General features: G+C 36.1%; 1 protein-coding gene across 2 annotated transcripts in view; it reads right to left on the bottom strand.

The window, feature by feature from the left end:
• Positions 1–14,727, bottom strand: part of LOC145999948 (L-asparaginase) — a 56,405-nt gene that overhangs the window by 24,163 nt on the left and 17,515 nt on the right. For both annotated transcript variants that reach the window (XM_083137234.1, XM_083137233.1), the window contains exons 2-4: positions 8,266–8,386; positions 6,408–6,525; positions 5,548–5,673 (exon numbers count right to left, since the gene is read on the bottom strand). In XM_083137234.1, the coding sequence (XP_082993360.1) occupies positions 5,548–5,673; positions 6,408–6,525; positions 8,266–8,363 (342 nt within the window). In that variant the 5' untranslated portion in view covers positions 8,364–8,386. The remainder of the gene's footprint in view (positions 1–5,547; positions 5,674–6,407; positions 6,526–8,265; positions 8,387–14,727) is intronic.

The following is a 14,727-nucleotide window of genomic DNA, read 5'->3' as shown; positions in this document are numbered from 1 at the left end:
CCTTGGAAAGATCTAGATATATAGTGTTTGCAGCTTCGTGTTTCTCTAATGTTTCGGTTACATAATCAATTAACTGTGCTAGAGCTGTGTTTATTGATTTCCCTTTCTGGAATCCATGCTGGTTTCTGTTTATTATGTTATATTTGTTACAAAACTTTATAATATAATTTGATAAAATTTTTTCCAATATCTTTGAAAAAGCAGATGTTAGGGAGATAGGTCTGTAGGTCTCAATGTCTGTTGCAGCTCCTTTTTTGAATATGGGTATCACTGTGCTGTGTTTTAGAACTTTGGGGAATGTACCAAATTTTATTGAATTGTTGACTGCATACAGCAGGGGTTCTAAAATAGATTCTGAGCAGGATTTAATAAGTTCAGCTGACCATTCATCAGGTCCGTGTGATTTTTTGTTTTTTAAACCTTGTATAACTTTTTTTAACTCATTAGCACTTACTTCTGGGATATATATATACTGTTTGACCGATATTTCTCGATTGGGATCTCTAGTGTTTTGTCATTATTTTCATTCTCTCTGTTTGTGTTGGTTAAGTTTATAAAATATTCGTTGAATAAGTTACATATGATATTCGGGTCAATTACTTCAGTGTCATCCTTGATGACTTTTATGTTTGCTTTATCATTGTTTGTGTTTGATACACGGTGATTGTTTACTATTTTCCAAATGGCTTTTTGTTTATTAACAGACTTTTTTATTTGTTTACTGAAAATATTTGATTTTTGATTCTTTATGGCTTTCTTGAATAGTTTTTTTACATTTTTGTACTTTTCCTGGTGCTTAGTGTCTTTTGTAATTCTGAATTTTTCATATTCTATTTTCATATTACTTTTCAAAAGTACAATTTCTTCTGTTAGTGGCACTTTCTTCTTATTAGGGTATATTCTTTTTGTTGTTTTGGGACAAGCTACATTTAAATAATATGTTAAGTGGCTTATTAGCAATTCCCAGATATCATTCGTGTCAGTTAGTTGGTAAAGGTCTATCCAATTTTCCTGATGTAAGAGGTATTTAAGATAATCTATATTTTGCTCACATGTATCCCTACATTCTATTGTGTAACTTTTTGAGTATTCTAACCTTTTCCCTTGTATTGTAATTTTTTGAGACGTGTGGTCAGAGATAAGCGTATGTAGGACTTCAGCTTTAATGTGATTTGATTGTATGTTTGTTATTACATGGTCAATCAGGGTTTCTGTACTTTCTGTTATTCGAGTTGGTTCTTGAATTATTTGAGTTAGGTTGTTTGACTTCAAGGTATCCAAATATTGAGCACAGTTTGTGTCTTGTTTTAGAAGATCTATGTTTATATCTCCAACTATTAATAGTTTGTTATGTTTTTTTGTCAAATGGTTTAGCATGTTGTCCAAAGCATTTACAAAGAGATTTATGTCACTGTTTGGTGATCTGTATACTGCTATAATCTTAAATGTATCTAATCCTATATTAAGCTCTACACCACTAACTTCTAGTATATTTTCCATACAGTATTTGTCAAGGTTTAACACTTTTTTGATATTTTGTACACTATTTTTTATGAAGATCGCAGTGCCACCACTTTTTTGAATTGACCTGTGGTAGACTGCATGTAGATTGTAACCTGTAATTGTGCATAATTTATAGTTTTCAGACCTGAGACCATGTTCAGTAACTACAAATATATCTGGTGTGCACTCACTTAGCATTATTTCCAGTTGGTCAATTTTGTTGGAAATGCTCTGTACATTGTTATGGAGAACTGTAATCGTTCCTTCTTGGTTTCGCAGGCTGTTTTTATTGAGGATTTGGTTATCATAAGTATGCTTATCACTTACCATAAAAAATCGTTTTTCAGTTTACTGGGTGTACACTTCTTCCGTTGAGATGACCGTACATTTGGAGCATTCACTTTTTCACTACACTTTTCACTGCTATCTTCGGTGTCGTGACTGATTGTAGCACAATCCCTGTTTTCAGATTGTACTTCTACCATGGAAGAATGTGTTTCTTCCTCAATTTCACTTTGGTTTATGCCATTCTCCTCACTTTCTTCACTTGATTTCCACCCTTTCTCTTCCATGAAACCAATATCACTCACAGTTTTCATAGCAATGTCGCTAGCAATCGAGAGGATGATATTGGAATGCCGTGATCAAAGGTTAAAATGCAACACATGTTCCTGTTTGTTTTGTTTGTTTGTCTAAAGTCTACTATATGCACAGATAGGCTAATAGGGACTGGACCTACAATTTAAAGTGTGATCTGCACCATTGTGCAATGCACCTCCATGGGATATCAAATACAGGCCTCATTGATTGCAATGGAACAGCATGACCACTATGCTATCAGAGAAGTCCCATGTACATAATAGGCATGTCATAACGTACCTTTCAATTACATCACCAGGGGTAAGGCGTATTTAATAGGGTTACACTCTTCTTTTCTTAGGAAATGTACACAAAGATAAACATTTTAATATAGCAATTATTGTTAAAATCTGATAATCGTTGTGATATGATTTCTAATAAAAGATTTCATAAATCTTTCAGTTTACAAATTGTTTCTTACAAACATAAAAATAAAAATTATATGTTGTTTTTTAAATATAAATTTCAAAATACACGGAACTCTGATTTTACGTTCCCAGATATTATATTTTTGTGTTATATACATTCTACCTTTCTGGTTGTAATGTAGTAAAATGTCATAAAATTTTCCATGAATAAACATTTTTCTGTATTATTTGGCCCCAGTTCCATGAAAAATATATGCACACACCAGTGGCATGGCGTGGATTTTTAAAAGTGTTACCGGTTATCAGTAGGACATTTAAGGGAGACTTGGGCGCCTCCCCACCTCATGCCCTCCCCCCCCCCCCCAATGTCTTCCAAGTAGTTCATATAATATTAATCTGGTACGTATGCAATTCAATACTAGATTTTGGTAAAGTTATTAATCAGGAAAAAAAATGTTGACATAAGGACTAAAGTGAAATCGCAAACATTGGTTGTTGACACAATAATATGTAATTTGATACTTGCAGAAACATCGAAGGCTACTTATAGAGCAGATCAATCCGACTTTGAAAATAGTTATATGATGCTGGGATCCCGGGTTCGAAACCTAGCTTGGGCATGGGCGTTTGTGATGTCTATTCATCAATTTAATCGTATCATCACTCATTCCCATCTTCGCAAATTAGCCAAAAGTGGCACAAGCGAAGCAAAATCAATCAAATCAAATCAAAAAACTTCCATGATGCTGTCATAAAGAGAAGTTTTTCATTTGAATTTGAATTTTTGGGTGCGTCATGGCCATGGTCCACGTTATCCACATCTGAATTCGACACATTTTTTTTTTCACCTGAAAATAGAGTACATGGCTAACAAAAGAGTTTCGACAACTGCACACATCCACATAACCACGGATAGTCGTTATACCATGAAACATTGAAATGTCGGTCATATCCAGCAGACGACTTGGTTTTTAAATCGTTCAAAATAGGCTTTGGCCTCCCTTTCGCCACAATTTCGATTTTTTTCTGCAAAATAACGAACCGAAAGATTGCTTCAAAATATCTTCTATCGCACGATTACACACACTGTCCAGATAGGATGAACCCGCCACCTCGGAACTCGGAGCAAGCTTCATTAATTAATTGACAATGCCCGAAAAGAACATAAAGACGAAAGACACCAGTCACAAAACTCCCACTGCACAGTCCCTCCCACAAACCGTTGTTTACTTTTGTAACACGTGAAGCACCCTCCTTGCCCCCTCCCCTCTCAGCATCGGCCCTTCCCCATTATTTCCTTCCGAACCTGCAAGAAGTCCAGTTCTACTAATGTTGCCATCTTAGTTCTTTTGAAACCAGATTTGCCCAAATCGCGAAACTTTTCGTTTCAAATAAGACGTATGTAGAGTAGATGTAGTCTTCATCTATTTCCTAACTACTCCCACTCCCATGTTTCGCTAAATCCACTGAAATCTCATTTCTGACACCACTACTATTTCGTATATTTTACGTCCTTTGGTACCTTTAAGGCTTTCGCTTTATAGGATAATCGTTGCGATGAGGATGCATGGTGAATTATTGAAATAAAATTATTATTTCTTTGTGTATGTAATTATTAATTTTTATAATTATGTAAGTAAAATAATAACAACGAACATTGAAATAACCATTTCTTGCTGAGGATTCGAACCTGCGGCACCTGACACTTCAGAGCGTGCTAAGATAACAATCGGGAAATTATGCTTGGAAGTATTGTTTTCACCCAAAAACAGTTCTACCACCTCAAAAACATTGCTTCAATCCGAAATTATTGCATTCCTGCGACAACATATGTCAATCTCAATCAGTATTATCAACAATTATCACAAATTCCTGTAACCGAAATAATATTATATGTGTGAAATATAGAATTTTAGGTTGACATTTTTAGAAGGACAGCGGACCCCTTGACCATACCCATCCCTCTCTTCTCCTTCTCACCCATGATGTCGAGCCCGACCCTGTGGCCGAGTGGTTAGCACATCGTGCTGCGACGCCAAGGGTCCCGGGTTCGAATCCTGGTCGGGCTTGGTTGTTTGTGAATGTCCATTCATCAATTTCATCATTTCATCACTCATCCCCATCTTCGCAAATTAGCCAAGAGGCACAAAACGCGAAGTAAAATAAACTAAATCAAATCAAATCAAATCAAACCATGATGTCGAAGAAGGACAAAGAGGACTTTCGTAATCGCTGATATTTAGTGTAAATACAAAATATCACTTGGTAGGTTGCTTTTGCCCCAGTGTGATTTGATTTTTTTAAATTTTGATTTGGCGATTTAAGTCCACTTCATGAACAGTAATGCTAATCGGGACAGTTTAAAGTTGGATCCGAACCACTTGTGCCTCCACCGGGTATCGAACCCGCAATCCCTTGATTATAAGGCGGCGATGCTACCACTGCGCCATCGTTCCCCAGTGTGACTGGACACCTTCAGAGTAAGATAGACCCGATTAGGCGACTTAGCTCTTTTCTGTCAATTGAATATGGCAACACTGGTATGTTTCCAGTAAGGGTCACCGGCAACTGCGCCGGCTAAACAGGCATACCATAAACCCTCCTCTCGTGGTCAGTCTTTGCCGCAACGCGAAGTCTTCCTTGCGTGGGCTCAGGGCCCTTTCCTCATGTTGCCTGTGGAGGGTACCGGATCAGTCCTCGTCTTCGCTTTTGCCGGTGTCAGAAAAAATGTCAGTCTGCAATGTTTACCTTACGACAATATTACCAGTTTATGTACGTAATAATATTTTAAGACGGGTTCTTCAATTCTTTATATTTTGGTGTTACCTGCGGTAACAGCGGCTACATGCACGCCACGCCTCTGGCACACACTTTTCTTTAAGACAAAAACCAATATTAGCAGTCACATGCAACAAAATGCAAAACTATAATTTACATCCAAAATGAAATGTTGCTTTTTATATCAGATCAGTTTTGCTACATATTTTTTAAAAAGTACCCTATTACAATTAATAACAACTAATAGCTCCCTTCTTACCTGAGACCCCGTAATAACAACACTTTTCCCAAGATTCTCCAACATAAAGGAAAGAGCAGATGCTGTGTACGAGAGCGTGTCGGTGCCATGAAGAACTACAAATCCATCAAACATCTTATACGTAAGCTGCAATAGATATATATAAACAATATTAAAATATACTTTAAATATTACTTTTCCTTGAAGTGTGTTGGTGCACGAAGAATTTGCAAATTCTATCTTCAGCATTATGCTATGAATTTCTGAATAAAAATTTATCGGCATAATAAATATATACTGCTGGACAAAAAAAACGGACACCTTTATACATCTGAATTGCAATTACTTATGAATAACGCTCTCAGTTTGGTAGTTTTCTGAAACTTTCGTTTTTGTTGTAATTTAACTTATTAATGTATGTAGAACATCCTCAAAGTTTGTTTTCTATTGAATATATTTCCAATAATTTAGTCAGCCTTCGAATCAGAATTTATGTGTTATCACAAAAAATGCAAGTGTCCGTTTTTTTTTGTTGTTTTTTTCAGTGGTGTAAATGGAACCGATTTTATTTTGGTTTGGTTTGGGTCATCTACTATGTAATATTCCAAGTGCTTTGGTTTGTCAATCAGTAAGTATTTCTCTCAAATATTCAGCCATTAAATAAAGAGGATGTTAAATGTGCATTACTTTCAAGTGATAGATAATTGCTTCTCCTTTATCTATGCATAAGTTCGTTTTTTCCTATATTATACAACTTAATTCTGCATCAGTTATGCACAGAAAATACAAACACAGTTAAAAGATGAAAAATGAATAAATAAACAATGAATAAACCATTATACGTAAGTCCCCAAAATCACATAACAAAAGACTGAACTCACCCTAATATCATTAGCAATGCCAACCCAGTCATCAACTGTCATGTTACTAGAGTCTAAGAGAGGTTCATATTCATGCACAGAATATAAGATCCTTTTACTTTTGCTAACATGAAGGTCTCTGAAAGAGAAAGAATGCCAAGACATGAAACACATTGATTACTATGCTAATGGTCGTTTACTTTTAGAAACACTCAAAAATACTGTGAGGTCTGAAGAGTGTAATGTACATTAAGACACAACAGCTATCTCTGTAGCTAAGCATGATAAATGCTCAACTCGCAGCAGTCTTGCAGATGAAATTAGTACAATATAAAAAATATTTTATAAAATGATTAAAAGTACTTATGTTGGTGAGTATGTGGTTTCCGTAAAACTATGTTTCGGGATATAACTAATCCCTTCATCAGGTAGACATACTATGCCAGTTTAATTATGACATTGGCTGCGTCAGATAAGGCGTGGATCAAGAGGTATGGTAAAAATAGGTAAAAAGGTTAAAAAAATGACTTAAGGCTGCTGAACGTGTAAAAGTGCCTTATTCCTACCATTACGTTAAAATCCTGATGGATGTATCCATAAAAACACTAAAACAATTATACTCGGAACATGTTAAAAACCACTTTTTTAGGAGTAGCTTGCTAGATGCTGTAGACTCGGTAGACTCCTGAAAAAGTGGTTTTTAACATGTTCCGAGTATAATTGTTTTAGTGTTTTTATGGATACATCCATCAGGATTTTAACGTAATGGTAGGAATAAGGCACTTTTACACGTTCAGCAGCCTTAAGTCATTTTTTTAACCTTTTTACCTATTTTTACCATACCTCTTGATCCACACCTTATCCGACGCAGCCAATGTCATAATTAAATTGGCATAGTATGTCTACCTGATGAAGGGATTAGTTATATCCCGAAACATAGTTTTACGGAAACCACATACTCACCAACGTAAGTACTTTTAAGTATTTTATAAAATATTTTTAATATTGTACTAATAATTTATACTACGTGAGTAAGTCACACCTGCATCAACATGAATGTCTTTTTTAATTTGTGAAAAGAAGACCATGGAAATTATTATCTCCTGAAGGAATGTAGGCTACTACTCTACAATTGATGGTGCAAAGTTCTGCACTCAATTATGTAATTATAGTGATCATTTTTAAAAATTCATTATTCTGAAGCCGTTGCAGATATATAGTTGCAGTAGCTATACTACAATGCCAGGGTTCCCAGATTCGACATTCTTTTGAATGTCCCTTCATCAATTTCATCACTCATCCTCATCTTCACAATTAGTCAATCAAAAATTATATATTTCACACACATAATTTCATTTCAGCCACAATAATATTTGTTAATTATTGCACGAACATGATAAATGCAAATTTAAGCAAAGTTTTTTGAGGGGACAACACTATTATTACGGAAAATGTGCCTTGTTTGCCCCCCCCCCCTGGAAAAAATACCTTCCTTGCCTCTCCCTGGAAAAAATTCTGCGGATGCCTATGATTAGTCAAATGTGGCAGAAAAGCAAAGTAAAATTTAAACCAAATCAATCATTATTTATGAACTGAAAATGTGTCCATTTCCTAGTAACATATACTATTTACTGAGAATATGATTGAATCCTAACTTTTGGGACAGTGTGTCCTTCTTTTTGCTCCTAATGATCTAATAACTTATTCATGGTGCATGCTAGGATAATTTTATTCACAGAGGTATTCCATTGCTTTACATAGCAATAGCCACATCTTGTAAATAATATTATGCACTAAGTTATCAGAATGTTTGAATAGTAAACGTTTTATTCACATATTGGTCTCATATTTAAAAAATCTTCGAATGTGATGTACTTACGGTACTACCAGAGGCGTTCGTTTGTCTGTATTTCCAAACCTGTCTTTGACATAATTGGAATCATTGAGATGTGGGAAACCACGTATCGTCTTCTCCATGAGATTGGGAGCACAGGACAAAGCTATAAAGAAAGTGAATCAAATTGGTCAATTTATACATTTCATTGATGTAAATTTATCTTATCTGATTTATCAAATATATGTCTTTTCAAATATTTACCTACATGTTAGTCCTTAGTTTGCCACCTAAAGTTAAACATCTCTTATGTAATAATAGTGTTATAAATTCACTTTCAATTTTTAATGAAATATTGCATATGCAGATCAGCCCAGAGGTTATTAAGTAATTGTAGAATTGGCTCTCATTTATTATAGTATGCCATTAGCGTATTTAGCAGCAGGAGTATGGGGGCATGTGCCCCTCCCAAAAGTGATGATTAAGTATTATAAAAAAAACATTGGTAGCATTATATTACAAAGAACAAAATGTTCGAGCAATCTTTTACCAGAGTCCCACACCATGGCCATATGGTCTAACGCGTCAAGCTTTATTCACATTTTGGCATTGAGTTGTGCTCATTAGCAGTAAAATATATGAACTGATTTTGTGACTGCGTTACAGCATCCTTCCTTTGTGGTATGTTAGGGTTACCAGATCACTGTAAGGGAAATGTAGGATATGCTGTCCCAAAATGTAGGACATTTAGTCAAAATGTAGGACACAAAACATTCTCAATAAATACATATTTCTATAGAACACGTTAGAGAGTAGGTGAAAAATGACACTTTTCAGTTTAAAAAAAAAAATTCTTAATGAATTTTTAAATGCAAAATTTCAAAACTTTCAATCATACTAATCAATGCACCTCTAACTACAGGTAATGGACAAAATAATATGAACACCAATGCAATTGCAGAAAACTTGTATTAGTAGGGGGTTGGGCCCCCCTTGCCTGAATGACAGCTTGTATCCTACGTGGGATAGACAAATAAAGGTCCTGTACAGTGTGAACTGGAATACGTAGCCACTCCTCGCACAAAACAGTCTAAAGTTTCGAAAGTGACATTGGAGGTGGAAACTGATTACGCTCTTTGCCCTCCAAAATACCCCACAAAGGCTCAATGATCGGGGGACTGTGGACACCAAATGAGATGTTCTACCTCATCACTGTGCTCATCAAACCATGCATCAACGCACCTAGCAGTGTGAATAGGGGCGTTATCATCTTGGAAGATGGGGCATGCATCGGGAAACAAAGTCTGAACCATGGGATGCAGGTGGTTACCCAGGATGGTGCAGTACTTCTCTGCATTGATTCTCCCACGCAGGACGACAAGTAGGCCAACACCATTCCAAGATATAGCCCCCCAAACCATCACAGACCCCCCACCATGTTTCACGGTAGGCACTAAGCAGTCAATATCAAATGCTTCAGCAGGAGTTCTCCACACATAAACATGTCCTGTGGTCGGAAATAATGTGAAAGACGATTCGTCTGACCATATCAAATGTTCCCATTGCTGCTGTGTCCAATTCTTGTGCTCTTGGCACCACCTTCTTCGTGTCACTGCATTACGTAGAGTCACCAACGGTTTGGGGATGGCAACCCTGCCATGAATGTTCACAGAATGCAGCTCCCTTTGAATGGTTTTCGTTGATACAGGGTCCTGGAGGTGATTGTTCATCTCTGCGGTTATCTGGGACAGTGTTGTCTTGTGCTTTCGAGTCACTATTCGCTTCAACACATGTCGATCCCTGTTGGATAACTTTGTTTTTCGCCCACTATTCTCCTTTGCAGACGTTGTCTTTCCATGTTGTCTGTAGGCTGTCAGAACAGTTGACACTGTGCTCCGTGCTACACCAACAAGTGTAGCTGTTTTTGTCACAGATGCTCCAGCCAGGCGGGCTCCTATGATCATGCCTCTTTTGAAGTCTGAAAGGTCGGACATACCTGCATTTGACGGATAGCTGACTGCTCGCATGCAACTCTCACACCAGCTTCTGATAGACTGATATGTTTGCTTTCATCGCCACTAGATGGTTGAAATCTCTGCTGAGTGTTGTTCCTTTTCCACGACGGCATATATAGGCCTTTGCAAACCAAGGTGTTCACATTATTTTGTCCATTACCTGTACATGATTTAAGTGGTACTTCTCAGAGAAGACAATTTTTATCAAAATTTCAGGATTAGTCAAACTATATTTATGTTAGAGTGGACAGTCAAACGCCCTGAAATTACAGGGACCAGTACCAAACATTTTACAGATTTTATGAAAGAAAAAATAATTTTTCTCGTGAGTCTGTTGTGTTGATGGTAATGATAGTACTCTCTCAACGTTTGAATTATGACCTGTAATGGCAAACAAATATTCAGCAATTACCGTAATTTAAAATGGTTCCAGAAGTTTCATCTTGGGTAGTTTTAGTTCAATAATAGGGTGTCTACTAAAATAACACATCCAGAATTCTTGACTTTTCTGGACTTTTCTAGACTTTTTTTCCGTTTTTCTTAACGTTTATTTATTCGACCCATACTTAGGTAAAATTGAAATTTAGTAATTAAGGAAATAAATATTTATTTAATGAAAACCCCTACCAAAGGGCCAGTTAAGATAAAAACAAAGTGAATTTAAGAAGGGAATTAGGTCTGCTTTCTCGTATTAATGCACCTTGAACTGTGTTTGACAGACAAGCGAGGAGGCTTTGGCGTGTGGACTCACAGCCAGTATAATCTTATGTGGGATTTGTGTCGGTTGTCCCTATATGTTTGTGACTGTCCCTTCATCCACCTTATCTTACCACCATTCATCCTCACCTTCGCGATTAGCCAAAGAGACAAAAAAAGTGAAGTAAAATAAACTAAATCAATTAAGCAGTCATTATGATAGAAAAATTCTTGACCACAAGAATAATTTATTGCCTTTTTATTGACTTCTTGACCTACTTGTTGATTTCTTTACTTTTTCTTGACTTCCACGAGTTTCTTGACTGGCAGACACCCGAATAACTTTGTTCTCTATACCCCTGCTTTACAATCAAATTATATTGAATATTGAATAAGAATGGGCAACAGGCCTCCCCGATGGCACAGTGGTAGCGTCGTTGCCTTGGGGTCCCGGTTTTGATACCCGGTGGAGGCACAAGTGATTCGGATTCCACTTTAAACTGTAGGTCCAGTCCCGATTAGCCTTACTGTGCATAAAGTTGACTTAAAACAACAATTCAATCAAGAATGGTAACACCTTGTTCCATCAGTATAAACCCTAAGACAAGAAATTCTGCTCAGGCATTGAACAGTGACGTTATGAGAAAATAGTCCCAAAACTTTGTTCATTAATTGCTTCCGTTTTCCCGTTTGTTTAATAGCAGGACAGACTTTTTTCTTTTTGGCCAATGACTGAATCAAAAAAAAATTCAGTATTGAGTTTGGACGCGCAGTGCATAGACTTGTAACTTGCATGATTTTTTTCTGTTACGTATTTTACTAATTAATATTATATGACGCTCAAAATGTAGGACATTTATGATATTTTTGAAATTCCTCCCGGACGTCGGACATAAGGCTAAAATGTAGGACATGTCCGGGAAAAACCGGACGTCTGGTAACCCTATGGTATGCTATTACATAATCAAATTACTTTCAGAACATCTTCAACTGACTGCGCATATCTGTCTATCGAGCCTACCAACAAGGCTTGAACAAGAGGGTCAGCGATAGGTTGAGATAACGTCATCGGCTCGCTTCTTGATTGGAGGATTCGGGAATTGTGCTCCCAAGCTGCAAATGTAGAACAGCCGGATAAGCTTAGTTCTACAAGTGTTACTGGATACTCTTGCGAAATCGGTAATTAAGAATTACATCTACTGATATATCAAGCCTGTTAGGCAATACAATGAGAAATAATTGAAATTATGTAACAATGAGCTCATATCTTGGCAAGAAGCCATGAAGGGAAACTGCAGTAATTTGGAATGAATGATGTTTGCCTTCTCTGCCCAGTTTTGGATTGTGGCCATAAACCGTTGACAAAGAAACGTTGATTCTGAGTGGGGGAAGTAAATATCTGAATAAAGTCTGAACCAGGGGAATTCCCCATTCTGTATATTTTCCAAGTTAGATATTTCCTGAATGTATTCCCGGCCTGAAATTGACGAAAGGGAAGAGAGGGATCGCCTCCGAAACTTGTTGAGACGAGACCGAGAAAGAGACCGACAGCTGTAAAATCGAGACGAAACCGAGGCTCTTCGGTCCTGTTCGAAACTACTTTGGTATGATAGTAGATGGTATCTGCGCCAGTGGCTGTTTGTGCCCTCGGGCGTTTAATATTCGCAGTTTATTTGCACGGGTTTTAATTAATTTGCGCGTACTTAGAATTCATTTGCATGTACTTAGAGTACTTTACATTTATGTATTTGCATGTTTATAACTTTTTATGAATATATAATTATTTATTTTATGAAAAATATGTATATAAAAGGTAATTAGAGGTACTAAACGCTATGCATATGATTTCATATTCAATACTGCAAAGTATGTAATGTATAAATCGATAATATTAATGTTTATAATATTGAAAATAAGAGTTTACGGTTTATGAACCGCTATGAACGGTGGTAATGGCTGTAGGTTCAGGTCCAATTACGAAAGAAGACGGTCCCGGTACTCGAACCCGCGATATGTAATATTATTAATTAGTACTATGTAATAATTGCATTACGTTATGAAACACGGTGGTACGAGATGCTAGACAGAATACGGTCTTCGAATCTCAACTCCGCTCTGATGCCAGACAGAGAGAATGAATTAATATTCCGCGCGTAGACGAGAAAGGAATTTGGGGGAAGTGCGCTCAAGGTCAAATGACGTCACAATGTCAGAACAAAGAAGGAACCTGATTCACCAATCAGAGATCGCGTAGGTAGGTTTTTAGAACCGGTTTTTTCAAGGTTAACCAGTACGCAAGAACAGGGGAAAGGTATGCAATGCCGTAGGGCAGGGGAGGGATTCAACCAGACAACAAAGGATGTCTGAGAATGCGCAGCAAGGGTCAAATCTCTGAAGCTATGCGTCGCTTGTAGAACCGGTTTCCGCCGCCAATTAATATTCCGCTCAGGGTTGCCCCAAGGCACAGGACGCTTTAGCGAGGGTTTTAGGGTAGAAAGCTTGCATGTTAGAACAGGTTTCTGTCAAAGTAGCCCAATGTTACCGAGAACACAAGAAAAAAGGATTTTTGGATACCCAATTAGATTGGAGCAAGAACTTTACTTTGAACAAGGAGAACGAAGCGTAAGGGTTTTTTATCTGTACTAGGAAGAAGGGAGAGCTATCAGGGACAGGACCTACAGTTTTCACTATTTGCTTTTATCACGGGGTATCGAACCTAGGACCCATTGATTATTGAGTTAGGTAGTAAATTTATGTTACTGTGTGCTATTTAATATAATATTGAGCTTATTTTTTTACCAAACTTTGACTTTATGTAAAATCTTTTACAAGTTTTTATGTATTTTTACCAAAATAACACTATTTATACTATTCAGGCAACATTTTTTATTAAATTTTGGACTCGCAAGGACATTTTTTCAACTTTTAACTTATTATTTTACAATTTTATGTTAATTTTTTTACCAAAATAACACTATTTATACTATTCAGGCAACATTTTTATTAAATTTTGGACTCGCAAAGACATTTTTTCAACTTTTAACTTATTATTTTACAACTTTATATTAATTTTTTAACAAAATAACACTATTTGTACTATTCAGGCAATATTTTTATTAAATCTTGGACTCGCAAAGACATTTTTTCAACTTTTAACTTATTATTTTACAACTTTATGTTAATTTTTTACCAAAATAACACTATTTATACTATTCAGGCAACATTTTTATTAAATCTTGGACTCGCAAAGACATTTTTTCAACTTTTAACTTATTATTTTACAACTTTATGTTAATTTTGTACCAAAATAACACTATTTGTACTATTCAGGCAACATTTTTTATTAAATTTTGGACTCACAAAGACATTTTTTCAACTTTTAACTTATTATTTTACAACTTTATGTTAATTTTTTTACCAAAATAACACTATTTGTACTATTCAGGAAAGACTTTTAGTCGCATTTTCGACACACGGAGTGTGTGATCTCAACTTCTATCTGTTTATTTCACAAGTTTAGGCTTATTATTACCAAAATAATACAATTTCATTTGTTCAGGAAAGACTTTTAGTCGCATTTTCGACACACAAAGTGTGTGTTCTCAACTTCTATCTGTTTATTTCACAAGTTTAGGCTTATTATTACTCAAATAACACAATTCTATCTGTTCAGGAAAGATTTTTAGTTACATTTTCGACACACAAAGTGTGTGTTCTCAACTTTTATTTGTTTATTTTACAAGTTTAGCCTAATATTTACCAAAATGACACTATTTATATTATTCAGGCACCATTT

The sequence above is a fragment of the Lepisma saccharinum genome, chromosome 16 (assembly GCF_977018435.1).
Source record: "Lepisma saccharinum chromosome 16, izLepSacc3.1, whole genome shotgun sequence".
Classification (NCBI taxonomy): Eukaryota; Metazoa; Arthropoda; class Insecta; order Zygentoma; family Lepismatidae; genus Lepisma; species Lepisma saccharinum.
The sequence above is the reverse complement of the archived record's forward strand: the minus strand, read 5'-3'. Positions and strand labels throughout refer to the sequence as shown.